Below are 19,148 nucleotides of genomic sequence, written 5' to 3'. Positions count from 1 at the left end.
TGACATACATCCCTGCAGGCAAGACCATAAAGGGCTGTCTAATACCCTGGAACCACCACAGCCAAAAGGACTTTTGTGCAGCAGCTTTAGAGTTCTAGTCTTTGGGGGCATTTCCTCTCTTCTCCAGCAATTTCCCACTCTGAACTTAGGTTACCTTTTCTCTCTCCTTAATTAATGATCCCTGTCTCTCGGATCATTAGAAATCACCGTGCCGTAGAGATGACAACTAGAACAGAATTCAGAGGTCAGTGGAGGGGAGCCGCTGGCAGGAGTTCTGACAGGGCACTTTGGTCCCTCTAACTTTAATAACATAACAAATACCCTTCCCAGGCCACTTACTAGAGGCTCTAATTCAAGCAGGATCTCCTCTCTACCTCTTCTCCCTGTTCATCTCAAGAACACAAAAATTGGATTGAAGCTAGCCCTCGTGTCATTCTAATTACTTGTTATCTAAATGATAGTGGCCCCTGGTAAGTCTCCCTTATTCCAGTGATTATCTACCACCACCCATTTTGCATGTTCTTAGCCAAAATAAATTAAGAAAATCTTAAGTCCTTAGGAGCCGAGTTACTAAGTGCCATTCTATCTCCATTCTAGCTAAACCCAATGGTTATTCCTCTGTATCTCTATCATCTTAGCCCAACTTGCCTAAACATAGTTTCATACCACAAATGCAGGAGGGAATATTCTGTTTCATACTTGGCTCATTCCATTCCTAGTACCTAGAAATTCTTTCTCCAGAGCCTCTTCATAACTTACATACATTCACAGGGCCAGCACAACTATCATCCTTGAAAATAATTCCTCCTTCCTGTGAATTCTCATGGTCTACATTCATTTTTTTTAAAAAAATAGATTCTGTATTTCTTCCAGCATTTTCCCTCTTGCTAGGTCTCAAGCTGCCTCCTGTCCATGCCTGCTTGACTCATATTTATATCAGTCAGAGCCTAACATTAGGCCTGGAACTGAGCGGGTAATTAATAAAGCCACATTGGATTAATGGGTGTTTGGAAACAATGGAACTTTCTTCTTAAAGCCTGACTTCAGAAGAGTTTAGTAAAAAGTGTTATGACACCACAACACCAGAGCCTTTCTGGGATATAGCCCATTTCAGAATAGAAGTTAACATACTACAAATTAATGTTAAAGCTGATCACTGGACATTTTTCACTGTTAGAAGGTTCTTACCATAAGAAACCAGTTCTTTACCTCCATGTAGTCAGTCTTACAATATGGATCATGATGACAACATGACAGGGGTTTAATTATGAGTTTGTTGTTGGTAATTGCAATTACATTTTTGCATTTGAAATTTCGTAACCAGAGCAAGATGCAAAGAATACAAATACATAGGTATGATTAAGAATCACATTCATTACTTTTAATTTGAGAGCAATGACAAATTATTCTCTGCCTATTTCTCCTAAGACTTCAAACTGAGAATGACTTCTGCAGCATCTTTCCCAATGTCTCAGCCCTTTTGGGGACTGTGTGAGTGTGTATGTTTGTGTGTGTCCCTTCTCTCTCCCTCTCTCTCTCTCCCTCCCTGCCTCCCTCTCCCCCTCCCTCCCCCCATCCCCTTCTGGCTCCAGTGCTTCAAGGATTCTGTTTAACAGAGCACCAAAACCTCATTTTCTTTCAGCCTTTAATTTTATTGAAGGAAACATTAACTTACCACTTTATAATTAAGAAAATATCTTTGTGTCCTTCTACTTTTATGTTTTTTTCCTAGTGGAAAGTTACAGGTAAACAATAGAGTATCTTAAAAAATAAACTGGCGATGCTCTTCTCAGAGGTGTGTGTCTCCCTGTTTAGAAGTTCTCCAGGTGGTGCACCACATAATGATCCAAGGGAGCCTTCTCATCAGGGATTTTGGCCCTACCATGCTCTCTGGTTTGTTCCCAACTGTTTCAGGCCACCTGCTGAACTTGGTGGTTGGTATCATCATTGTGCTTATCATTGTTCTGGAAAGACTAGTCTTAACAGAGATGGCTTACTATTCGATGAACCTGAGGGTTTTTATTTAAATTTTTTTATGGAACTTCAGCATATACTTTTTAAAGTAGTAATTGGAAGTGATTTTTTGCATATCAGTAAGGCCCAGAGGTAGAATTCAGTGGAATAATTTTTCCTCTTTCAACTTTACATTTTAAATGTGTTCTGGTTTACATTTAGTTTCTAGAACTTCCACACACTTTGTCACAGTTCTTTGGTTCTAAGGTGGAGTGAGTCTTAGCTATTTGGAGCAAATAGAAAGAATTGAGCCAAGACCTGGATTGACTTCAGGCGAGAATGTAGGAGGACTGACCCAAGACCCTTAAGATGGAATCTGAAGCTGAGAAACTGACACAGGGGAAAAGAGGACTCATGATGGAACCAAGTACCTGAGGCGCTTTGCTTATTTCAGTATCTGTTGCGAACCTGCTGTAGGCCAGGCACTGTATGAGGTGTTAAGGTTGTTCTGGCCTCACAGGACAAAACGACAATACAGAAAAGAAACAAATATGGAACAATTACATAATAAATAATGAAAGAGTATGGTGACAGTGTATCATAGACCTAAATCAGGCAGGGAGAGCAAGGAAATGTTCCCATTGAAAATGACATTTCATTGGAGCTCTGAAGTAACTGAGGCACATTGAGTGAGTAGCTAGAATGCTCAAAGGTTGCGGTGGGGGTAGGGGGGTGCGTGTTGAGCATAGGATGGAGAGGGTTGCAAGATGGGACTGTGGAGTTTTGGCAGAGGTATAGCAAGGTGAGATATTTAACCAGGCAGACTTCTGTCTTAGAAAGACCACTTATCTATGAGAGGCTCAGCAACAGGGACCCTAGATATCAAGTCATATGCTGGTGACAAGGGGCAATGGCTGTCTTGCAGAATGTCCATCCAGACATAAGACTGCAGTGTGTACCAGGCATACTGGTAAATTCAAGGGATTCATGTAGAGAAGTAGAAGCACTGAGTCCTAGTCATTCATTGAGATTTGGGCAGGGATCCAAAGAGAAACCAAGGTACTGTGAGAAGACTCTTCAGACCAAAGCAATAGAAACAGCAGAGGACTGAGCTTTACGAACCAGGCCAACATACTATTGGAGCCCTGGAATTACCCCTTGGTCTGAAAAGTTACTCAGCAACAATGTGGGGCCCCGAATCTGGGTATTTTACAAAGATCTGAGCCAATTCTAGGTTTCCTTCAATTGTGGGTTTTATGTTCCTTTGTATCTTTTTGCCTTAATCTGAGCTAGTTCGTGAGCTGGAACAATGAATCTGACTGTGAGAAATTGGAGGAAAGAGACTGGAGATAAAGGGAGTGCCAGTGCCCCCTCCTATTGTGTGTGGGTCTGCACATTGTCATCCTTGACAGGCTTTGAAAAGCATCTCTAAAATTGAACAGAATAAAGTGTTTCTCTTAAAAGCCTAAGTAGTGCATTCCTAAATCCCACACGACCTATTGATGAAATGTATTCTGCATTCACCTACATTCTCATTTGATTTGTTCTTATCCCTTAATGTCTGTTGCTTTAAAATAGAGATAAGTTTTTCCAGCTATGGAAAATTAAATGCAAACTGTGATCCTGGTTGGAGCTCATGCACTGAATAGAAATGATCCAGAATAGGGAGGGGTAGCTCAGAACCACCCAGGAAGTTAATGCCTATTTAACATGTGTTAAAGATGAGCAGCATTCGGGGATTATGGCTCACCCTGAGTACTGGGGAATAAAACGAAATGTAACTCTAATTCATTTTTTCCCCTTACCTTTTAGTTTTCCTTTTTTTTTTTTTTTTTTTTTTTTACTACAATCCTTTTCACTTTCAATTAAGATTTGTAAATCATAGGAAATAAACTCTACCCACCTCCCCCTCCCCACCCCGATTCTGGTCATACTCTACCTTAAATCTTAAACCAACCAAATTTTTAGGAACTTCCAGGAAGATTCACATCAGAGATGCCTTTGCCATGACCTGGGCCATGGCTCATGCTGTCACCACACTGGCTTTGGGTGGGTGGAGTTTGACACTAGGGAAAAACACACATTCAGGGCCCAAAGATTAGCTGTTATGTTAAGAATTGTCTTCCAAAAAAATAAAAGGAAGCTTGGAGAATATTCAGTATTCTGTAATAGACAAACTAAAGGATAAAAATTTCATGCTACAAAGAGTACTTCCCAGTATGGCTTGGGGTCCCCCAAGAAGAAATGTTTTCATATTGGAGTTATTATTCTATCAAACCTCACTACTCTCCCTGATACCTGGTGAGCCAGGAGGATTTTTACTTTGGTTAGTGAGACCAAAAATATTCGCGGTCTGTGTGACTCCTGATGGTTATGTTTTGTTGCCTTAATCCTTTTGGGTGGTTTCTCTGTGGAGCTTTGGTAATTTCCTCCTCTGCATGTGCTTGTGAGTATTCTGCGGAAGACTCCAAGACCCTCTGCAAACCTCCAGGCACGCTCTCCATGCTGCGTTCTGCCCTCTGGAATTCTGCCTTGGCAACTCCAATTGTTTTGGCCTCCTACCCAGCTCAGGGAGACCAAGGACCATTTGTTGGTTCCTCTCCTGATGCTGGGGCCTACAGACTCTCTTCAGGCCATATAGCTGGGGCAATCTCAGGCCTCACCTCTGTTTCTCTGTTTGTTCAGTTTTTTGGGATCTCTTCATGGCCTCAGTCCAACCTCTTGAATAATGTTGTCTTGTTTATTCTTGTCTATTGTTTAGTTGTTTCAGGCATGAAATCTGGTTTGTTGCTTTGTCTTGGATGGAAGCAAAATCCCTTCAGGGTTATTTTAAGGTTGTTAAGATTGTTTCCACTGCTTGCTTTTTGAGGCCCTACTCCTTAGGATAACAAAACCATGAAAAGGAGTCTACTTCCAACAGTAAATATTTTGTGGCAAAATGAAATGAAAAGATTTTTGTGACTCTTCTTTTGAAATTACCTTTTGCTCTTGCTAATTCAGTTTACAATTATCTCTAGTTTCTCTGCAAATTGTTAGAATAGAGAAAAATTTCACATGTAAATCATTTTCAGATTGTTATGAACACTAAATTTAGTAGTTAATGGAGTTGTAAGAGTTTACCATTTTAGAAATATCTTTATGCATTTATTCATGCAGTTTTACATATTTTTGGTGCTTCTAAGAATATCTGTTAGCTGGGCATGGTAGTGCAACTTTAGAGGCAGAGGCAGGAGGCTCGCAAGTTCAAGGCCAGCCTGGGCAACATAGCAAGGCCTTGTCTCAAAAAAAAAAAAAAAAAAAAATATATATATATATATATGTGTGTGTGTGTGTGTGTGTGTGTATGATTATATATATATATTACATATAATATATATATATATATATATATAGCTGGGGATATAGTTCAGTGATAGAACACCCCTGGAAGTAATCCCCAGTACCAAAAACAAAACAAAAACTGACCACCCAAACCAACAACAAAAAACCCCAACCAAACAATCCTAAAAATATTATAATTTTCCAAATGAATTTCATGATTGCTTTTTTTATTTCTATAAGGAATGATGTTGGGATTTTAATTGGAATTGCATTGAATCTGTATAGGGCTTTGGGGAGTATGGCCATTTTGACAATATTAATTCTGCCTATCCAAGAACACGAGAGATCTTTCCACCTTCTAAAGTCGTCTTCTATTTCTTTCTTTAGTTCTGTAGTTTTCGTTGTAGAGGTCTTTCACCTCTTTTGTTAAATTGATTCCCAACTATTTTATTTTTTGTGTATGGCTATTGTGAATGGGGTACTTTTCCTAATTTCTCTTTCAGAGGATTCATCACTGATGTACAGAAATGCATTTGATTCATTTATTGATTTTTATATCCCGCTACTTTGCTGAAGTTTTCTGGTGGAGTTTTTTGGATCCTCTAAGTATAGAATCATGTCAGATAGTTTGAATTATTCTTTTCCTATTTTTATCCCTTTAATTTCTTTTGTCTGTCTAATTGTTCTGGCTAGAGTTTCAAGGACTATGTTGAATAGAAGTGGTGAAAGAGGGCATTCCTGTCTTGTTCCAGTTTTTAGAGTGAATGTTTCCAAATTTTCTCCATTTAGAATGATGTTGGCCTTGGGTTTAGCATAGATAGCTTTTTCAATGTTGAGGTATATTCCTACTATGCCTAGTTTTTCTAGAGTTTTTAACATGAAAGGGCACTATACTTTGTTGAGTGCTTTCTCTGCATCAATTGATATAATCATATGATCCTTATCTTTAAGTCTATTGATGTGATGGATTATATTTATTGGTTTCCATATGTTGAACCAACCTTTGCCTTTGTGGGTTTTTATTTTAGTTAACTCTATTCATTCAGACCATCCTAACTTTGAAGGGAACTACCAGAGTATTTTCAGCAAGATTAGCTCCACATACACTGTCTATACAAGGAGCAAGCTCTAGCACTCCTAAATCATAAAAGCTGAGCCGCTGAGGACTGCAGCCATTGTGACTTTGGCAACTGGCAATTTAACTCACATTAGGGCTGGGCAAATGTCCCACTGAGTCATGGGGACTCTTTCAAGGGCATTATTGTTACTTAAAACTTCCCTGACTGGTCAGCAGGATTCAACTTTGCCTAGCATAAAAATGAAGAGGCTTGTTTGCACCCTGTCTCCAAGACAATGCTGTCAGTGTGCTCTGTCACCAGACACTTCAAGGTTCATAATTACTTTTGTTTGTTCTGAGTTAAATAGGACTTGTTATATTTTGCATAAAGAGGAAATTTTGTGAGAAACTCTGTGGAAACACATGAGATTTCATTGACTTCATTGGGAATTCTGATACTGCCTAGAAATGAAGAACTTAATCTGAGTTAATTAATAAAGTACAGTGTCTATCAATATGGATTCCTTTTTTTTCCCATCTGTTTTAGTCAGCTTTGTGTCACTGTGACCAAAAGACCTGACAAGAACAATTTAGAGGAGAAAAGTTTATTTTGGCTCATGCATTCAGAGGTTCAGTCCACAGTCAATCAACTCCATAGTTCTGGGCCACAGGGCAAGCAAAGCATCATGGTAGAAGAGCACAGCACAGGAAAGCAGCCAGGAAGAAAGAGCACTCTCTCACCAGAGACAAGACACAAACCCCAAAGGCATGCCCCCAGTGACTTACGGCCTCCAGTCCTACCCAACCTGCCTAAATTACCACCCAGTTAATCCATATCAGTGGATTAATCCATAATTAGATTATAGCTCTCATAACCTAATTATTTCGCCTCTGAATATTCCTGCATTATCTCACACATGAGACTTGAGGGTCGCCTAATATCTAACCCATAACATCATCTGATATGGAAATAACAAATCCTGTATTTCTTCCCCTTAAGGTATTTTGACTATGAACTTTTGCATAAAGAGTTGCATGTACATAAACAGATTTTGGAAGCATCTACATCTTATTCTTGGATTTCATACATTTGACCTGGTTTGCTTTTCAGAGTTTCACAGATATATTAGGTATATTAGATATATTAGGCTTATTCATATCTCTGGAACATTTACTCCTGATGTTCTCTTTAGCTAAAATGCTTCTCTCACCTCTGTCTGGTAATCTTTTTCAATCAACCTAAATGGCCACTTCCTCTAACAAACCTTTCCTTCTCTTTCCTCCTACCAGTGCTGCATTATTGTTTTGTGATTCTTAGTCATTTTGCTTTCATCGGCCTCTTTCTCCATGAAAAGCAAAATTTATATTTCATAATTGAAATGGTATAAACTTGAATATATTAATTATATATTAAAACCTTTTTCTACCCAACAGTTGTTTCTCTTTATTTCAGAAGAAACCCAAATCTTTTCATAGGCTTCAAAAACATATCATGAGTCTTGACGTTGTGTCTGCTATGAATAACAGAAAAGAGATTTCTGACCCCAAGATTTGGAACTGATGATTCTTTTGTGCTACCCTTATTCCTCTTATTTATTTTATGTTAGTGCCTATAACATATTCTTGTATTTGTTTGTATATTTGTTTTTCAGTCTTTTCTTGAGATATGTCAGCTCTTGGAATTCTGAGTATTTGCTAGCTCATTGCTTCTAATCATGCTTATGGATTACCTGATACAAATTAGGGACACATAAAGAATGAATGAATGATGTGGTTTGTTCTGGTATTTTGAATCTTGAGGTACCAAACAACTCAAATTCATGAAAACACAGCAGAGCTGGGCTACACAAGAATCTCTGTGGCTCTCATGTATGATATTCTTCAAAAAGACTTTTAACAACTCCTGCTTCTGAGAGAGTGGAGGAAGATGTATTTTTCTCTATTTCTCTATGTAGAACGAGAAACCTAGGACATTATATGAAAAACCAACATAAAAATAGTCCTAGAGGCAGAGAAAAACAAACTGGTAAGGACCTCAGATAATAAGGAACAACACAGTAGTGAGTTCCAGGATTTTCTTTTTATTTTGCATATCTCAGATTGAGGTCTGAAAAAACTGGCAACTGCAGACGTTATTAGCAACAGACAGGACAAAAGTCCAGCAAAAGCCTAACAAGCCAGAAAACTTCTAGATAATACCTTTTTGGCCCCAGCCAAACACTACCCCTGCCAGCAAAGTCTGGGTTGTGAGCCTAGACATCGACTCTTGCCAGACTATAAATAGAGTCCTCAGACTCCTGCTATGGCCATGGCAGAGAAAGTCAAGTGGGGAGCCAGGACTTTATTTAATACTGAGCGGTAGTGAGCTTCTCCCCCCCCCCCCAGTGACAGGGGAGAGAATGTGGGTTGTCAAGACTGCCACTCCAATTAGCAGTAATGAGGCACCCCTCCCCCCTCTTCATTGTAGTAGTATCCAAGGAAGCCCAAGTCAGGAGTTTTACCTCCACTCACCAAAAACAAGGCCACCTTCCCACAGTGGCAGTAGAGGCCATATGAGAAGCAATAAGCAGATATCTCTCCCCATCTCTGCTAGAGTGATGTCAGTGGAGCCTAGTGGGAAGCCTGAACTTTCCCTCTGCCAGCTGTAACAAAGGACCCCTCCTCAACCAAGTATTAGAGGGACAAATGGAGATCTTGGACTTTCCTCTTCATATGCCAATACACAGAGTATTTCTGCTTCATCTGCTGGAGCTGTCAGAGGACAATCTCAAGCTGAATAGATAACCAACAGACACCAATGCCAGGATAATACAGATGTTAGAATTATCTGACAAGAATTGTAAAGTAGACATCCTCCAAATGCTTCAATGACAATCATAAATGTGTTCGAAACAAGTGAAAAACTTGAAAGCTTCAGCAAAGAAATAGTTTCCATTACTGTAGATTTGAAATATATATTTTAAAATCAGGAAATGGTGTCTTTGGCTTTGTTCTTTTATGTTCAAGATTGCTTTGACTATTTGGGGACTTTTCTGATTTCATAGGAATTTTAGGATTTTTTTTCATTTCTATGAAAAATGCCACTGGAATTTTAATAGGGTTTACATTGAATCTGCAAACTACTTTGGGAAGTAGTCTTTTAACCACATTAACAACATTAATTCTTCCAATCCATGAACATGGGATGCCTCCCCCCTACTTTCACTTCATCTTCAATTTTTTATATCAATGTGTTAGTTTTCAGTGTTCAGACTTTTTACTGCCTTGGTGAAACATAACTGATATCATATTTTTGATGCTATTGTGAATGGAATTTTTTTCGTTATTTTTCAAATAGTTTATTGTTAATGTGTGGAAATGCAAATGATTTTTGTATGGTGAGAATTTTTACAAGGGTATTTTTGTGTGTGTGTGTGTGTGGGGTTTGGTGAAAAGAATGAGCATCTACCATACTAAAAACTGCTGAATCATTTTTGGATGTGGTTGTTCTGCAAGGTACTCCTGCCAGCTGTGAGGAAAAGCATCTGCTGCTCCATACTGCTCAACCCTCGAGGCTATCAGACTTTTACTTTTAGCCAATTTCAGAAGTGTGAAATATCTGTGTTGTTTGTTTTAGTTTTCTTAATCTGACTTAATTAATGAGGTTGTGAATATTTTTCGTATGTTCCTTGGCCATATTTCTTCTATAAATTGTTTATTCACTGAATCTATTTTTCTAAGTTGTCTTTTCTTATGATTCTTAACACTTAATTTCATTTCATCATGACCTCAACTTTTATATATATATATATTTTACATTTTAAATTGCTGTTGAAAATCTGGACTAGTGGACTAGGGATATAGCTCAGTGATAGAGCACTTGTCTAGCACAAATGAGTCCCTGAGTCCAATCCCCAGGATCACAAAAAAACAAACTGAACCAAATAAAACAACCCCCACACCCACATCCCTGTATTAGTATCCAATCATCTTTGAAATTAAAGTTTAACAAGAATCGTCTCTGATTAAAAATTATTATACTAGTAAAATATGCATATAAAGTACATCATTAACAAAATTAAAAGGCAAGGGAGAGAGTAGAAGAAAGTAATTGCAAAATACATATCTGATAAATGACTTGTATCCAGAATATACAAATAGTTCGAACACCTTGGAAATAAGATGAACAATCCAATCACAAAATGAAAATATTTGAATAGATATTTCATGAAAAAAAGATATGAGAATAGCTAACAAGCTCAAAGAAGGATGCTCAACATTATTTGTTATTACCAAAATGCAAATTACATCCACAATGAGATACCATTTCATACCCACTAGAATGGCTATAATAAAAAAGATAATAAAAATGTTAATGAGGATGTGAAGAAATGGGAACCCTCATATACTGCTGGTGGGGATGTAAAAAGGCATAACCACTCTGGAAAACATTTTGACAGGTCTCTTAGAAATTAAACTTAATTCAACATGTAATCTAATAACTCTCATAGGTTCTACCATGAAAATGAAAATATATGGCCATACAAAGACTTGCACATTGATGTTATTTGTATCATTATCAAAAAGATGGGATACAATAAACAAATTTGAAATGACCTAAATTTATACCTATATTTATTGGTGACTTGTTATAGCCATATGGCAAAATACTATTTGGTAATAATAAGGGGGATACGTGCTACAATATGAGTGAAATCTCAAACATTATGCTAAATGAAAGGAGCCAGATATAAGAGACCACATATTGTATGATCATATTTACTCAAAATATCCAACATAAATTCAGAAAGTAGACGAATGGTTCTGGGCTTGAAAGACAGTAAAGGAGGTAATACTGTAGGTTCCTTTCTTGATGTAGAAAATATTCTACAGTGAAGGATTCTTAATAGAAAATAGGCATTCTTTGGGGGGGCAGTGATAAGTTCTAAACTTTTTTGTGTGTGTGATAGTTATACAAGTTGTTAAGTTTCTAAAATGTCATTGAATTGTACTTATGAAATGGGTGAATTGCATGATATATAAAATTTGCCTTGGGGGACCAGGCGTGGTGGTGCATGCCTGTAATCCCCATTGCTCGGGAGGCAGAGGTAAGAGGATTTCGAGTTCAAAGCCAGCCTCAGCAACTGTGAGGCACTAAGTAACTCAGCGAGACCCTAACTCTAAATAAAATACAAAATAGGGTTGGCTCAGTGGTCGAGCGCCCCTGAGTTCAATCACCAGTAACCCCCTCCCCCCAAAAAATATGCCTTTGTATAATTCCCTCTCATTCCCTCTCACTCCCACCTACATACATGCACACCTGTCTTGCATTTTGAATCAGAAAAATTAAGATAAGGGAGAATTTCATATGATACCCCAATGTTTGTCCCTTATTCTCCCTTATATTACTCTTCTTTTTAATTGGAGAAGTAATCTAAAATACTAGGTGTCTAATTTCTTGGCTTTTACTTATACCCCTGCCCACTTGGACATAACTAAATTTTTTCTTTTCATATATATTTTACTGTATTTAGTTGTTGCTAAAAGGAAAATCTGAATTTTTAATACTGATAAGTGAATTCTAGGATTTAAGTTAATAAAGGTAAAATGAAAATGATACATGATTGCCAGATCAATGTGTAAAAACATGTATGCATGTAGATTCCTTTCTTGATGTAGAAAATATTCTTTCTAAATCAAAAATAGGTGAAATAATAATATTGTGAGTATTATTTTTAACAGATAATATCCATCTTTAAAGGAAAAATAAGCTATCTAAAAAGTCAGATAATTTAAATACTGTGATTGGTAGGAACTTATAAAGCATGTAATATTAAAATTGATTGAGAAGGTTTTAATTCATAAGCAAAATGTTGGCACCTCAAAAAGAGAAGGTCATATTTTGAAATGTTATTCTGTAAAAGGGTAAGGGAAGACTTAGTAAGGAGAGAAATACAGATATTAACATTAATTCATGACCTTTAAAAAAAAAGTATAGTTGGCCATTCAAGTAGATGAGTAGTTCATATCACAATCCAGAAGAACTGTTGATAGAAATGACAGAGAACTGAATAGGTAGAAGATAACTGTCAAGAGAAGATATATAAAACATGTGTATCATGGCTTTGGGTAGAGAATAAAAAGTGTCAAGAAAAAATGATTTTACCTGGCAAGCTTCATAAAATAAGAACCCCAAAATAACCTAACTCCTAATTCAAGAACATTTTCAGTTTGAAGCAGGCTGGGGATATTCTAATAAAATATTTTAACAGTTATGTGCTGTTGTCCAGCTATTTCATTCTTATAATTTGAGAGAATAATATAGATTTAATGTTTTGTGTCTGGATCATACACTGGGCAAAGGGAACCCAGAGAGACAGATCAGTGATGTATTAACCCAAAGCAGTTAATGGCTGTGTAGTCAAGGCAAATAATGGTGAAGGAAGGAAGTCAGAGGTTAGTGCACTGATGGAAAGCTCCAAAGACAGAAGGAAGGGCCTAAGAAACGGGGTTGCACACTGAGGGATTAGGCACAGGCAGGAATAGCTACTCACAGCAAATGTTTTATGTTGTAAACTGTTTCATGATGTGACAGCAGTCTACCAGGTTAAGGCACTAAGCAAAGCCTAGAAACCAGAATTCTATTTGCTATACCTCTGTGCATAAGAGGCCTCCTACCTGGTCATTTTGGCTCTAAGACTATTTATAGCTGGTATCTCTTATTTGCTTTTCATTGGAATGATTGTTAGTCTCGCTTTGCTGTGCTGTAGGTCACTATTTTGCATTGTTTGCACACAGCCTGCTTATCTAGAGGGTTGCTGATATTTTTATGAATGTACCTAAGGGACTTCTGAACATATGGCTCTTAAACCATGCAATCTATTTCTGTTTCAGTCTGGACAGTTCTAGACGGTGCAGTCTTGCTACATGGTCTGAGAAATGGCTGTAGGAAACAACACTCAACGAAGTTATTCCATCATCCCATGTTTTATATTTGTTGAGGTATGTGTACTTTTTAAAATTTATGGTAAATTGTAATGATAGCAGATTTTATGCTGAGAGCTTGGATTGTTTTATACAGTTGTTTAATTTTAAGATTGATAGTTAAATTTTGGTAAATATTGGAAAATAATTATGTAAAATGTTTCTTAAATAGGAAGACAGAAAATAGGAAGGCTTTTAAACTTTATATTTGGGATACAGAATAATTATTTATTTTATTTGCAATTGTGATCTGAACGTATTAACTATGAAAGAGAATGCAGCATTTTAATTAAATTCTTTTTTAAAATTAAATATCCTTTTTAAGAATTCAATAAGCAAGAATTTTACTGATGTTGTTATTTTATGGTATTTTTGCCCTGGGGCCCAAATTTTTAAAAAAATCATAAAGTTGCCCATTTCCACTGGGACTTTTCTTTGGTGAGGTGTTGGGAACTTATATAATGTATGGTTTCTTTTAGTCATGAATTACTTTGTTGGGTTGCTCCAGTTGTGTGCCAGAAAACAGTTTCTCCAGCATCCTTTTGGGAATTTTAGGAAATTTGGAATCACGATTTAAATTAAATAAAAATCTGTTTACCTGGTTGTCTCAGAATAAGATGTTGATTTGCCAAAGATACTGCTTTTGTCTTCTCAAGAAGATAAGGGAGAGGGGGAAGATGGAGGCAAAGGGAGTGCATCACTCCTGTGTACCGCGTCACTGTTCGGAAGAATGATGAGTTAGAACAGCTAAAAACTATCTTGTTAGGAATTTCTAGCAAAACTGGGGTGCTCCAAAACCTAGTGGAAGGATTTTCATCGCACGAAGATCAGCTACAGGGGCTCAAACGCGAGTGATTTGTCCGCACGGAGGGTCACGCCGCTTATTCAGCAAATCGCCCCGTGGCTAGAATCTGCGGCTCGCGCTGGGAAGCAAAAGATAGCAATGCAAAGATACAGTGTTGTGGATTCTGTGGGCTCCTGCCAGTTGTGCAATCACGGTACACAGTGCTGAATTCTGGGTTTGAGACGGGGGAAGGAAGTGGTCCAGTTCGGTTCTCCACCGGTCAGACCACAGAGGAAGCCAGCGGCCACCATCTTGGAGAGTTGACGTCATCATCCCTGTTTTCGACTGATCGCAGCTCATTCAACCATAGAACAGGTAATTTCAGGCTGCCATTCGCCTGCGTCTCACAGACAAATTACTCAGGCGCAGTGCTAAAGAACCCGTGGAAACTGCTTCTTGGGGCCTGCTCTGATCAGAACATACACGGAGCCCGGGGCGGCCGAATTCTGGCTCCCGGAACTGCTCTGTCCCAGGGCTAAGGAGCCCGCGGAGGCTGCTTCTTGGAGCCTGCTCCTATCAGAGCATGCACGGAGCCCAGAGCGGCCGAGTTCTGGCTCCCGGAGCTGCTCTGACCCAGGGCTGAGGAACCCGCGGAGACTGCTTCTCGGTCCGGATCCTGCTGAGTGCTGTGGGGGCCAGAGGGGCAGAGCAGAGCTGCAGCCCGCGTCCGGAACAGCCCCAGCGACCCGCCGGCGTGGTATCACTTCACCCCAACTGCGGTGGGGGCTGAGCAGAGCTGCCGCCCGAGCCCGCAAGGTAGGCAGACCACCGGCTGATCGGCGGAACGGGCCCAGTGGCTTGCCAGCGTGGTAGACACGTCACACCAATGGGAGTAGGGGCAGAGCAGGGCCGCCGCCCGTGCCCAGAGTGGGCCTAGTGACCCGCCGGTGTGGTATCGCTTCACCCCAACTGCAGTGGGGGCCGAGCAGAGCCGCCGCCCAAGCCCGCAAGGTAGGCAGACCTGCGACCGACCAGCGGGACAGGCCCAGTGGCCTGCCGGCGTGGTAGATACGTCACACCAATTGGAGTAGGGGCAGAGCAGAGCCGCCGCCCGCGCCCGGAACAGGCCTAGCGACCCGCCGGCGTGGTATCACTTCACCCCAACTGCAGTAGGGGCTGAGCAGAACCACCGCCTGAGCCCGCAAGGTAGGCAGACCTACGACCGACCGGCAGGACAGGCCCAGCAGCCTGCCAGCGTGGTAGACACGTCACACCAATTGGAATAGGGGCAGAGCAGAGTCGCCGCCCGCATCCGGAAGAGACCCAACGACCCGCGGGCGTGGTAGTCATGTCACCCCAGTTGGAGAAGGGGCAGAGCAGAGCTGCCACCCGCGCCCGCAAGGTAGGCAGACCTGCGACTGACCGACACAACAGGCCCAGTGGCCTGCCGGCGTGGTAGACACGTCACACCAATTGGAGGAGGGGCAGAGGAGAGCCGCCGCCCATGCCCGGGACGGGCCCAGAGGCCCGCCAGCGTGGTAGTCATGTCACCCCAATTGGAGTAGGGGCAGAGCAGAGCCGCTGCCCGCACCCTGAACAGACCCAGTGGCCTGCCGGCGTGGTAGTCACGTCACCCCAATTGGAGTAGGGGCAGAGCAGAGCCGCCGCCCGTGCCCGGAACAGGCCCAGCGACCCCCCGGCATGGTAGACATGTCACCCCAATTGGTGTAAGGGTAGAGCAGAGCCACCGCCCACACCTGCAAGGTAGGCAGACCTGCGACCGACCGGCAGAACAGGCCCAGGGGTCCGCGGGCGTGGTAGACACATCACACCAACTGGAGGAGGAGCAAAGCCACTACCCGCCCTGCAAGGGAGACTTTTCAACTATACAAGAGCAATATAAATGTACAGGGGGAAAATTTCAAAAACACAACAGTTTCACCAAGCAGAAAGAAACGCGAGCAGTATGAAACGACAAGGAAGGAAAGGACCACAAGCAATGCAGGTCAACTCAACTTTAGAAGAGGTAATAGCTGCAGCAGATGGAATGTCAGATAAAGAGTTCAGGATATACACGCTTCAGATGATCTGGAGTCTCAAGGAAGACATTAGACAGCAAAATCAGTCAATGAAAGATCACTTCGACAATGAATTACATAAACAAATCCAAGAAGCAAAAGATCAACTATACAGGGAGATAGAGGTAATAAAAAACAAACAACCAGAAATGCTAGAAATGTAGGAAGCAGTAAACCAACTTAAAAACTCAATTGAGAATACTACCAGCAGAGTAGAACACTTAGAAGATAGAACATCAGACAATGAAGACAAAGTATTTCAACTTGAAAAGAACATAGACAGCTCAGCAAGACTGTTAAGGAACCATGAGCAGAACATTCAATAAATATGGGACAACATAAAGAGACCAAACTTATACAGGAAGGTATAGATGTCCAAACCAAAGGAATGAGCAATCTATTCAATGAAATAATACGACAAAACTTCCCAGACTTGAAGAATGAGACAGAATCCCAAATCCTAGAAGCCTACAGGATGCCGAATGTGCAAAATCATAAGAGATCCACACCTAGACACATTATAATGAAGATGCCCAGCATACAGAATAAGGAGAGAATTTTAAAAGCTACAAGAGAAAGGAAGCAGATTACATTTAGGGGTAAACCAATCAGGATAACAGATGATCTTTCAACACAGACTCTGAAAGCTAGAAGATCCTGGAATAACATATTTCAAACTCTGAAAGAAAATGGGTTCCAACCAAGAATCGTGTATCCAGCGAAATTTAGCTTCAGGATGGAAGATGAAATTAAAACCTTCCACGATAAACAAAAGTTAAAAGAATTTGCAGCTAGAAAACCATCTCTTCAAAACATCCTTGGCAAAACATTTCAGGAAGAGGAAATGGAAAACAACAATGAAAACCAACAGTGGGAGGTAGGACAGTAAAGGGGGGAAAATAATCAAAGAGGAAAACAAACCATGTTTAGTAACATAAATAAACAAATATGGCTGGAAGAACAAACCATATCTCAATAATAACCCTAAATGTTAATGGCTTAAACCCACCAATTAAGAGACACAGGCTAGTAGAATGGATCACAAAACAAGACCCAACAATATGCTGCCTACAGGAGACGCATTTGATAGGAAAAGATATACATAGACTGAAGGTGAAAGGCTGGGAAAAATCATTCCACTCATATGGACTTCGGAAAAAAGCAGGAGTGTCCATACTCATATCAAATAAAATAGATTTCAAGCCAAAGTTAATCAAAAGGGATAAAGAGGGACACTACATACTGCTCAAGGGAACCATACACCAACAAGACATAACAATCATAAATATATATGCCCCAAACAACGGTGTAGCTATGTTCATCAAGCAAACTCTTCTCAAGTTCAAGAGTCTAATAGACCACCATACAATAATCATGGGAGACTTCAACACACCTCTCTCACCACTGGACAGATCTTCCAAACAAAAGTTGAATAAGGAAACTATAGAACTCAATAACACAATTAATAACCTAGACTTAATTGACATATATAGAATATACCACCCAACATCAAGCAGTTACACTTTTTTCTCAGCAGCACATGGATCCTTCTCAAAAATAGATCATATATTATGTCACAGGGCAACTCTTAGACAATATAAAGGAGTAGAGGTAATACCATGCATCTTATCTGATCATAATGGAATGAAACTGAAAATGAACGATAAAAGAAGGAAGGAAAAATCATGCATCACTTGGAGAATGAACAATAGGTTACTGAATGATCAATGGGTTATAGAAGACATCAAGGAGGAAATTAAAAAATTCTTAGAGATAAATGAAAACACAGACACAACATATCGGGATCTATGGGACACATTGAAAGCAGTTCTAAGAGGAAAATTCATTGCATGGAGTTCATTCCTTAAAAAAAGAAAAAAACCAACAAATAAATGATCTCATACTTCATCTCAAAATCCTAGAAAAAGAAGAGCAAAACAACAGCAAAAGAAGTAGAAGGCAAGAAATAATTAAAATCAGAGCTGAAATTAATGAAATCGAAACAAAAGAAACAATTGAAAAAATTGACAAAACTAAAAGTTGGTTCTTTGAAAAAATAAATAAAATCGACAGACCCTTAGCCATGCTAACGAAGAGAAGAAGAGAGAACTCAAATTACTAGCACACGGGATGAAAAAGGCAACATCACAACAGACACTTCAGAAATACAGAAGATAATCAGAAATTATTTTGAATCCTTATACTCCAATAAAATAGAAGATAGTGAAGGCATAGATAAATTTCTTAAGTCATATGATCTGCCCAGATTGAGTCAGGAGGATATAGACAACCTAAACAGACCTATATCAATTGAAGAAATAGAAGAAACCATCAAAAGACTACCAACTAAGAAAAGCCCAGGACCGGATGGGTATACAGCAGAGTTTTACAAAACCTTTAAAAAGGAACTAATACCAATACTTTTCAAGCTATTTCAGGAAATAGAAAAAGAGGGAGAACTTCCAAATTCATTCTACGAGGCCAACATCACCCTGATTCCTAAACCAGACAAAGACACTTCAAAGAAAGAAAACTATAAACCAATATCTCTAATGAACCTAGATGCAAAAATCCTCAATAAAATTCTGGCGAATCGGATACAAAGGCACATCAAAAAAATTGTGCATCATGATCAAGTAGGATTCATCCCTGGGATGCAAGGCTGGTTCAATATACGGAAATCAATAAATGTTATTCACCACATCAATAGACTTAAAATTAAGAACCATATAATCATCTCGTTAGATGCGGAAAAAGCATTTGACAAAGTACAGCATCCCTTTATGTTCAAAACTCTAGAAAAACTAGGGATAACAGGAACATACCTCAACATTGTAAAAGCAATCTATGCTAAGCCTCAGGCTAGCATAATTCTGAATGGAGAAAAATTGAAGGCATTCCCTCTAAAATCTGGAACAAGACAGGAATGCCCTCTCTCACCACTTCTGTTCAACATAGTTCTCGAAACACTGGCCAGAGCAATTAGACAGAC

At 39.6% G+C, this 19,148-nt stretch overlaps 1 protein-coding gene across 1 annotated transcript in view; it reads left to right on the top strand.

Moving 5' to 3' along the window:
- The window catches only part of PLPPR1 (phospholipid phosphatase related 1), a 660,783-nt gene that overhangs the window by 497,562 nt on the left and 144,073 nt on the right, over positions 1-19,148 (top strand). Inside the window, exon 5 of the mRNA XM_081280540.1 lies at positions 13,205-13,312. Coding sequence (XP_081136666.1) covers positions 13,250-13,312 — 63 coding nt within the window. The 5' untranslated portion in view covers positions 13,205-13,249. The remainder of the gene's footprint in view (positions 1-13,204; positions 13,313-19,148) is intronic.

This window comes from Spermophilus citellus (assembly GCF_964194105.1).
Source record: "Spermophilus citellus genome assembly, chromosome: 2".
NCBI lineage: Eukaryota > Metazoa > Chordata > Mammalia > Rodentia > Sciuridae > Spermophilus > Spermophilus citellus.
The sequence above is the reverse complement of the archived record's forward strand: the minus strand, read 5'-3'. Positions and strand labels throughout refer to the sequence as shown.